A 10,315-nucleotide genomic window follows, 5' to 3' on the forward strand; every position below is an offset into this window, starting at 1 on the left:
GGGAGAGAGGGAGGCGAAAAGGGGGCGGCGATCGGGAGGACGGCGGCCGAGAGAAAACAAGGGGGCACGTTAAAAACTCTCGACCATTGCCGGAAACTACCGAGGGAAGCCGAGGGACGCCGGGAACCATCGTACAATACCGACCGCAGAGGGGGCGGGGCCTGGCCCGGTGTGGGGGCGGAGCTCTGCGCCCCGGGGCTTTTCATCTGCGGAAAGTCAATTTCACTCAGCCAAAATCTGAAACGTTCTTGGGGCGCGTAGTGTGCTGGGGATGCAAACCGGAAAAACTGTGGTGCGGAGCTCTGACTGGAAGTGGGTTCCCAGCGCCTAGCACGGTTCTTGGCCTAAAATAGGAGTCCAATAACGCTTGTATTGGTTGAGAGCGCTACCTTTTGCCGACCACTTCGTTTCTTAGTTCTCACATCAGAAAACAATGGGTGTGCTAATACCGCCGTCAAAGGCCTGCTGTGAAGATTAGCAATTCTATTCATAAGAAAGCCCCTATTAAACCCTAAAAGACTGGCTCTAATCCCTGGAGGCCTTTAAGGTTTAGCACAGAGGTTCCTAACTTTTTTTGATTTACAAGCCATGTAAGATGCTGATGAAAGCTATAGACCTCTTTCCCAGAAAAAATGCACGTGAAAACACACAAAATGTTAGATACTTTTCAGGGAGATTTTTAGACTTCAGCCTCTCCTGGGTAGCTCATCCATGTATCCTCTAAGTATCTATTATCTCAGGATAAGAACCCTTGCTCTGGGGTCAGCAGGGGGCACGGTGGTTAAGGCGCTGGATTCCCACATGGCTAGCCAGGTTAGAGTCCCTGACCTGTTGCTTGAAAAATCACACCAGGAGCATGTGGTTGTGTTCCCAAAATCCCAGGAGGAGAACAGAGGAGAAGGGATTGTGGGGTGACCATCCCCCTCACATTCCCTCTCACTGTCTCTCTCTGGCAAGCACATGGACCCTATGGCAAAACCAAAAAAAAAAAAAAACCAACCGAACAAAAACCCTTGCTCTAGCAAGAGACACCTACTCCCTGATTTGAGTTTTACACATTGTATTTATGTATGGAAAAGTTATGTTGCACCACAAAACTATGTACAATTATTATATGTCAATTAAAAAAAATTTTTGGAAGTCAAAAAAGGGCAGCCAGGTGGCATGGTGGTTTGAAAAACATGCTGGGCACTTGTGTGTATGTGTCCAAAATCCTCAGAGGAGAATGGAAGAGATGGGATTGTGGAATGGCCATCTCTTTCTCTTTCTCTCTCTCTCTCTCATCTCCTGCAGATGCATGTACCGTATAGCAAGGAAAAAAAAGCCCAAATAGGCCTGCCATGGCAGTGCACACATAGCTACAGAGCATTACTGCTTGATAAACTAGAGGGCACATGGGATGTCCAAATTGAGTTCCCAGCTGACCTGAATGCCTGAGATGGGAGGCTGGGGCAGGAGACCCTGTGAAAATACCTATTTCTATTTCTCTCCCTTTCCCTCTCTCCATCTCCCTCCCTCTTAAAAAGAGTCATCTACTTTGTTGGATACTTTTCAGACATTAGCTCTTTTAATCTACAAACAGCCCTATGAGTTGGGGATTATTATTGCCTCTATTTTGTGGATGAGGAAGCCACACAAAGTGTGGCTTTTAGGGGGGTAAAAATTCACTTGCCCAATATTATACAGCTGTTGAGTAACAGATCTGGGACTATAATTATTTATTCCAGAGCCAATTTTTTTTTATTATAGTATGTTGCCTTTTACAGAAAAAAACGATCAGAATGTAAGACTTTAAGTAACAAATAGCAATAAACAAAAATAATAAAAATAACAAAATTAATTTTAAAAATGCTATCTAATCACAGTGGGAAGGAAAATTAATTCTTATTCGGAAGAGGAGAATATACTTGAGATAACGTTTGCAGTAACCCTGGAGAATTGTTTCTTTTTAAAAAAGGGCTAATTTTTTTTTTTTTTGGAGAGATTTTCGCTATAGGGCACGTGCGCTCGCCAGACAGACAGAGAGAGACAGAGAGACAGAAAGCGAGAAATCACCCCCCAGGGGGGATAGTCACGCCGCAATCCCTTCTCCTCCATTCTCCTCTCGGGATCTTGGGCACGCACGCACACGCGCCTGGCGTGAGTTTTAAGCCACCGGGTCCGGGACGTGAACTGCGGTCAACTATGTGGGAGTCCAGTGACATAGCCATTATGCTAACTGCTGGTTCCCAAAAAGGGTTAATTTTTTTAGAGCAGTTTTAGGTTCACAGCAAAACTGAGAGGAAGATACAGAGTTTCCACATACCTACTGTCCCGTCCCCAAGAATACAGAACCTCCTTCATTATCAATATGCCACACCAGAATGGCACATTTTTTATAGTTGGTGAACCTACAATCATATATCACTATTGGGCCAGCCAAGTGGCATGGTGGCTAAGGCAGCATGATCCCACAGTGCCAACTATGGGTTCGAGTTGTGGACCTGGTAACATGAGAAACATGCTGGGCACAGGTGTGTGCATGCCCAAAATCCTGAGAGGAGAATGGAGGAGAAGGGATTGGGGTGTGGCCATCTCCCCCCCACCCCCACCCCCGCCATGATTTCTCACTTTTTTCTTTCTCTATCCCTTTCCAGAGAGCACATGTACCCAATAACTAGTTTTAAAAAAACCATACATCAGTGTCACACAAAGTTCATAGTTTACATTATGATTCATTCCTGGTATTGTACATTCTATGGGTTTGAACAAATGTATCTATTATAGTATCAAACAGAGCATTTTCACTGCCCTCAAAACACTCTGTGTTCCATCCTTCCTTCCCCGTTACTCCTGACAACCCCTGATTTTTAAAGTTCTTTTTTAAATTTGTTTTGCAAGGATGGGAAACAGAGAAAGACAAATAACTCGAATACAGTCTCATGCCATGATCTTTCCCAGCCTCTCAACTAGCCAGGATCACATAAGCACATGTGCCTGGTGTATACAGGTTGACTGGGGAACTGAACCTGTGACGATCACAGTTGCTTGCACAATGTACTACTACTGTGCTATGGAGCCTGCCCAGCCACTGATTTTTTTTTTGAGAGGTTTTTGCTGTAGTGTGCACTCGCCAGAAAGACAGAGGGAGACAGAGAGACAGAAAGTGAGAAATCACCCCCAGTGGGAGATGGCCACACCACAATCCCTTCTCCTCCATTCTCCTCTCAGGATCATGGGCACGCATGCACACATGCGTGGTGTGAGTTTAAGCCACCAGGTCCAAGACTCGAACCATGGTCGATTACATGGGAGTCCGGTGACATAGCCATTACGCCAACTGCTGGTCCCGAGTCACTGATTTTTAAGTTTATTTTATTTATGATAGTGTTGTGTGTGCATGAGAAAGAGAGAGACACCCTCAGCAGGATCTGTTCACACTGTGATTCCCTTCCACCAGTCCTCCAGATAATCAGGATCCTTGACATGTGCATGTGCACCTGGCTTATCTCAGATGGAATAGCCAAGGGATCAGAACCCAGGTACAGTCATGTGACACTGCAGTTCAGTATGCTACCTCCTGCACCATAGAGCCTGGCCCCCAGCCACTGATTTTGTTACTGTCTCTGTAGTTTTGCCTTTTCCAAAATGCTAAGAATCATACAGTATGTGGCCTTTTCAGATTGGCTTCTTTCACTTAATAATGTGCATTTAAATCTCTTTCATGTCTTCATGGCTTATTAGCAAACTTTTTAGTGCTTAATAATATTCCATTGTCAGGCTGTGGCACAGTTTATTTATTCACTCACTTACTGAAAGACATCTTGGTTGCTTCCAAGTTTGGGCAAGTATGAATAAAATTTCTGTAAAGGGCCAACCAGTGGTGTGGTGGTTCAAGCATTGCATCCCACATGATTGACTGCATAGTTTGAGTCCTGAACCCAGTGGCATGGAAAACATGCTGGTGCATATGCATGCATGCCCAAAATCCCTAGAGGAGAATATAAAAGAAAGGATTGCAGCATGGCCATCCCCCCAGGAGGATATCTCACTTTCCCTCTCTCTGTGTCTCTATCTGCCTCTCTCTGGCAAGTGCATGTGCCCTATGGCACAAAAATCTAAACAAACAAGTATGCTGGGCACGTGTGTGTGCATACTCCCAATCCTGAGAAGAGAGTGAAGGGGAAAGGATTGCAGCGTGGTCATTCTCCTTAGGGGTGCTGTCTCATTTCCCCCCTCTGTCTCTGTCTCTCTCCACCAAGTGCACAAGTCCTCTAGCAAATGTAAAACAATGCTGTAAACATCCGTGTACAGGTGTTTTTTTAAATGTTTGCTATAGGGCACATGTACTCATGAGAGCAAGCCAGAGAGAACCACAGTGGTGGTGGTGGTGGTGGTGGTGGTGGGGACAAGAAAGCACCGCCAGGGGTGATAGCTATGCCACAATCCCTTCTCCTCCACTCTCTTCTTGGGGTTTTGGGCACACATACACAAATGCTCAGTATATATCTCAAGCCACTGAGTCCAAGACTCGAACTACATAGAACTACATAGTTGCCTATGTGGGATCCAGCCTGCTGGTCCCAGAAAATGTTCAGTTTTGTAAGACTGCTGAACTGTCTTCCAAATTGGTTGTAACATTTTGCATTCCACCAGCAATGAATGAGAATTTCTGTTGCTCCATATACTTGCAAGCATTTGGTGTTGTCAGTGCTCTGGATTTTGATCATTCTAAAAAGTGTGTAATCCTGGGACCAGCAGTTAGCGTAATGGCTATGTCGCTGGACTCCCATGTAGTTGACCGCAGTTCGAGTCCCGGACCCAGTGGCTTAAAACTCATGCTGGGCGTGTGTGCGTGTGTGCCCAAGATCCCGAGAGGAGAACGGAGGAGAAGGGACTGTGGTGTGGCCACACCCCCCTTGGGGGGTGATTTCTCGCTTTCTGTCTCTCTGTCTGTCTGGCGAGTGCACGCGCCCTATGGCAAAAACCTCTCCAAAATAAATAAATAAATAAATAAAATGTGTAATCCTGAAGGAATTTAACCCATAGAAAGTTAGGGACAGACTAATTTCAGTCAGAGAGTAAATTCATATGATGTATCTAATGTGTGGCTGGAATTGATTGGAGCTTGGATTTTATCCTAAAAGTTATGAGTAGCTTTGGAAGACTGTTTTTTTAAAGAGAGATTTTTTCTGTATGGCACATGTGCTCACCGGAGAGACAGAAAGTGAACAATCATTCCCTGGGGGCATGGCCATGCTGCAATCCCTTTTCCTCCATTCTCCTCTCAGGATTTTGGGCACACACGCACATGTGCACAATGTGAGTTTGAAGCTGCTGGGTCCGGGACTTGAACTGCAATCAACTATGCGGGAATCCAGTGGTGTAACCATTATGCTATCTGCTGGTCCCTTAAAGAATTTTAAAAATATATTTTTTAGATTTTTTTAAATTTAACTTAATTTACTTATTTTATTTTACCAGAGAGGGACAGAGTGAGAGTGAGAGAGAGAGAGAGAGAGTAAGAAAGCAAGCCACCAGGTCTGGGACTTGAACCACAGTTGGCCATGTGGGAAACCATCGCCCTTAATCACCATGCCACCTGCTGGCCATGAAGACTCTTAAGTTGGAAAATGTCCTCTGTAGTGGGGGGAATTGTGGCCTCCAGAAAATCAGAACCTGCGAACGTAAATATCTTTGGCAAAAGGGTCTTAGCAGCTCTAATTAAGGAAAAGTTCTCTAGGTGAGAACATCCCTAATTAAGGCAGATCCTAAATCTAATGGCAAGCTTCCTAAGAAGAGAAAAGTGAAGACACAGGTATGCTTGTAATCTCAACTACTTAGGAGGCTGAGGTAGGAAAATTGAGTTCAAGGCCAGCCTAGGCAACAGAGTGAGGCCCTGTCTATAATAAAATACAAAACAATCAACAAAACACCCTCCCCAATAGAAGAGAGGGGTAAAGGAGATGCAGAAGAGAAGAGATTATCTGAAAATGGAGTTAGAAAAAAAAAAAGAAAGAAAGAAAAGAACACAGAGTCAGAAATTGGACTGATGTGTCTATAGGACAAGAAAATTCAAGGATTGCCAGCAGCTACCAGAAGCTAAGAGACAGTCCATGGACCAAATTCTTCCTCAGAGCCTCCAGAAGGAATCAACTCCAGCAGCAGCAGATTTCAGACTTCTGCCTTTCAGAGCTGTGAGAGAATAAATTTATTTATTTGTTACTAGTATTTATCTTTTAATTTGACCAGAGAGAGACAAAGAGAGAGAGAGAAGAAGGGAAAGTGAGAAAGGAAGCTGTGAGGTCTGAGACTCAAACCGGGGTCAGCCATGTGGGAGTTCAGTGCCTTAACCACCACGCCACCTGCTGGCCCCAAATTTCTGTTGTTTAACGTTACCCAGTTCGGAGTAATTTGTTATGGCAGCCCTAGCAAACTAATACACTCTGGACCATGCAATTCAATTGTCCTGAGACTCTCAGTCAAGTGCTCTTTTCCTTTGCCTGATATCCCACCCTCTTTGCCATCTGGTAAAATTATACTCATTCTTTATGATTCTTCTCAAATAGCACCTCTTCAGCAAAACCTTCTCTGATTTACCCCCTCTCCATCTTGGTAAATTTAGTAATTTCCTCTTCTATGATCCCATACTATTATCACCACATTTATGCTATAGAACTTATCACACTATATTGTATTATTTCTGTATATCTTCCTCACTTATCTATGATCTTCTAGGAGAAAGGTATCAGGGCTGGCAGGTGGCATGGTGATTAAGGCTGCTGGATTCCCACATGGCTGACCACGGTTTGAGTCCTAGACCCGGAGGCTTTCTCTCTGTCTCTGTCTCTGTCTCTCTCTCTCTCTCTGTGTCTGGTCAAATTAAAATAATAATAATAAATAAAGTTAAATGAAAAAAAATATTAAAGAAGGAAGAAGGTATCTTATTTGTACGTTCCCAGGACATAAGCACAATGCCTCGATAAATGTTTGCTGAATAAATCATTTCCATACATAGTTTCTTCAATCAGCTCTGTGTTTTGGGGAAGGCAAATCTGGCAACAGGATAAAGAATGGATTAGAGAGCAGAGAGCCTTTAGAAAGGGAGACCAGTTAGTGGGCTCTAGTAATAATCATGACTAGAAGTAATGAAAGGCCGATTTAGTACAGTCGCTGTGGTAATGGAAAGGAAGAAACTGCTACTGCTGCTGCGAGAAACACCACAGAAGCAGAGCTGATTTGATTCTTAGGGTGAGAGAGAGGGAGGAATTGAAGATAATTTTGAGGTTTCAAGTCTGGGTGACTGAGAGGGTGATGATGATACCATTAACTGAGATAGGGAAGATGGGAATAGAAGCAGAGTTTTAGGGAAGATGGGGAGTTTGAAGCTAGTCTTGTTCCTCCATTTCTTAATTTTTTTGTGGGGGGGGAGAGGTTTTTGCTATAGGGCGCGTGCACTCACCAGACAGACAGAGAGAAAAAGAGAGAAAGAAAGCGAGAAATCAGCCCCAGGGGGGATGGTCACGCCGCAATCCCTTCTCCTCCATGCTCCTCTTGGGATCTTGGACACACACGCACACGTGCCCAGCATGAGTTTAAGCCACTGGGTCCAGGACTCGAACCGCGGTCGACTACATGGGAGTCCAGCAACATAGCCATTACTCTAACTGCTGGTCCCTTAAATTTTTTTTTTGGAGAGGTTTTTGCTCTAGGGCACGTGTGCTCGCCAGGCAGACAGAGAGAGACAGAGAGACAGGAAGCGAGAAATCATCCCGCGGGGGGATGGCCCTTCCTCCATTTCTTGTACCTTCTTCTTAGTTAGACCTCCTCCCTAGCCTCAACGGGGACCCCACTCGAGCAGTAGCAAAGAGTGGGTATGCTTAAGGGTGGGTTCAGATTAGCCCAGAGGAAAGACAGATATACATGTGACCGCAGAAGCCAGGAGAGCATTTTCCGTCCTCCTAGGACAGTGGGATTTTGAGAGAGATGCAAAGGATAACTGAGCCAGGGAAAGAAGATGGGGGGTGGGGGGACCGATGGTGGGGAGAGTATGAAAATTTTTTCTTTTTCCTTTTTGCTGGAGAGGTTTTTGCTATAGGGTGTGTGCACTCACCAGAAAGACAGAGACAGAGAGACAGCAAGAAATCACCCCCCAGGGGAGATGGCCACACCACAATCTCTTCTCCTCCTTTCTCCTTTCAGGATCTTGGGCACACACGCACACGCACCCAGCGTGAGTGTAAGCCACCGGGTCCGGGATTCGAACTGCGGTCGACTACGTGGGAATCCAGCAGCAAAGCCATTTCGCTAACTGCTGGTCCCTCCCGGGAGGGTATGAAAATTCTGATGATCCTCTATGTAAGAGAATGTTTTAGATGAGAAGGTTGGGAATGATGGTAGTGGTGGTGAACAGAGTCTTCCCAGGGTCTCGGTGGGCTGAAGATTCTTGAGACTGTGGCATTATGTACACTCAGCCTTAGTCTCTACTAAAACCATCTTCTAGCAGCACTTAATCTCCCAGAGGACTCTGTGACACAGCACACATTTGCCACGCCTTGTGTAAAGCCCTGGTTTCTAAGGTTCTTTCCACCGGAAGCTATGACAAGAGGAAATGTGTGGGTCGGGGGTAGTGGGTGAGGGGTTCAAGTTCCTGACATAGATGACACCCTAGGACCGAAGAGCAAGCGCCATGTTGAAGCCATCATTGCCACTCACATCTCTCTTATTCCTGCAGCTGTCTCTGCTGGGAGTGGGGCTGAGCCCCATGGTCCTCACGCCCGGTGGGAATGAAGACACCACAGGTGGTGGGAGACCTTGGACTCGAGGGGGCTGGTGAGAAGGGAGGGTATAGGGAGTGGCTGTACAGAAATCTAGAAGCCCCGGTGGCCATTACAATAATGTGGGCAGAATTGAAAGGTAGAGTAGGGAGGGCAAAGGGGAGGATTCTCTGCTTCACCCTGCTCTTTCTTCTGAACATCATTTGTTCTCTTTTCCTCCCCTACTTAATTTTCTCCCTAACCTAGATTTCTCCCTGACCTCTATGCCCCCTGGGTCCCTCAGTGTTTCCACTCTGCCCCTCCCAGAGGTTCAGTGTTTTGTGTTCAATGCCGAGTACATGAACTGCACTTGGAACAGCAGCTCTGAGCCCCAGCCGACCAACCTGACTCTGCGCTATTGGTATGAGAAGGGAAGAGGGAGGGGGAGCAAAAGGGAGGCAGAGGAGGTGGGCTGGGTGGGAGAGAGAGCATGGGAACCAAGACAGAGGGAAGCCAGCTTCCCAGGCAACCCACTCTTCTCACAGGGTAAGTCGTATGTCAGTCCAGAGGAGACAAGGTTGGTGTGTAAATATTTGCATAAATTTGTCCCACTGTTCCTCTTCCTTTCAATCCTTCTCTAGGTACAAGAACTCTGCTGATAAGGTCCAGGAGTGTGGCCACTATCTATTCTCTGAAAAGATCACTTCTGGCTGTTGGTTGCAAAAAGAAGAGATCCATCTCTACCAAACATTTGTTGTCCAGCTCCAGTATCCACGGGAACCCAGGAGGCAGGCCAAACAGATGCTAAAACTGCAAGATCTGGGTAATTGGGAAAGAAGAGGTCAAGAGTCCAGGAATATTGTGGGGCACTGGAATCTATGGATTGGTGTTCTTTCACTCGAAGGGTACATGGACAGAAGGGAGGAAGTAGAGAATCAGGATGGGGAAGGGGGGTAAGGATAAGAAGCACTATCTTCAGGATCCTGACTTGTTTAGGTCAGGGGAATGACCACATATGCACGCATATCTCCAGTGATTCCCTGGGCTCCAGAAAATCTAACACTTCGTGACCTGAGTGAATCCCAGCTAGAACTGAGTTGGAGCAACAGATACTCAAGCCATTGTTTGGAGCACCTGGTGCAGTACCGGAGTGACCGGGATCGCAGCTGGACTGTGAGTGACTGGGGACATGAACGTAGTATCTAAGGCCAAGCAAGTGGGGATGAAGGATTCAATCCACCAGATAGGAAGACCTAATGTCGAGCTCCTGATCTCTGCCTCCCGGTTCCTTTGCCCATCCCCCAAACCCTCCAACTCCTTTCTCTATCATCAACAGTGACTTTTCATTAAGGATCCCTCCTATAACTCTTCCTAATACTGGATAGACAAGGAAACAAAAAGAAGCCTCTAGGGGAATCTGAAGGGGAAGCATTAGATTCAAGTGAAGGGAGCAGTGTGATTTGAATGGTCAAAAGGGGAGGGAGAAACTGGAAAGAACCAGAAGGTGACACTGGGGGTGGGCAGGGAGTGTGTTTTAATTCTCTTCTTTTATGGATACCCACTTTTCTCTCACTCTCTTT

The 10,315-nt window shown here is 46.0% G+C and overlaps 1 protein-coding gene across 3 annotated transcripts in view; it reads left to right on the top strand.

Moving 5' to 3' along the window:
• The first annotated feature begins 8,619 nt into the window (after positions 1 to 8,619).
• Positions 8,620 to 10,315, top strand: part of IL2RG (interleukin 2 receptor subunit gamma) — a 3,661-nt gene continuing 1,965 nt past the window's right edge. The window contains exons 1-4 of one of the 3 annotated variants that reach the window (XM_006146130.3): positions 8,620 to 8,780; positions 9,003 to 9,156; positions 9,377 to 9,558; positions 9,769 to 9,909. In XM_006146130.3, coding sequence (XP_006146192.1) covers positions 8,669 to 8,780; positions 9,003 to 9,156; positions 9,377 to 9,558; positions 9,769 to 9,909 — 589 coding nt within the window. In that variant the 5' untranslated portion in view covers positions 8,620 to 8,668. Of the gene's footprint in view, positions 8,812 to 9,002; positions 9,157 to 9,190; positions 9,282 to 9,376; positions 9,559 to 9,768; positions 9,910 to 10,315 lie in introns of those variants that run through there. The other 2 variants (XM_027770905.1, XM_027770906.1) reach the window with 2 other exon arrangements.

The sequence above is a fragment of the Tupaia chinensis genome, unplaced genomic scaffold, assembly GCF_000334495.1.
Source record: "Tupaia chinensis unplaced genomic scaffold, TupChi_1.0 Scaffold000165_2, whole genome shotgun sequence".
NCBI lineage: Eukaryota > Metazoa > Chordata > Mammalia > Scandentia > Tupaiidae > Tupaia > Tupaia belangeri.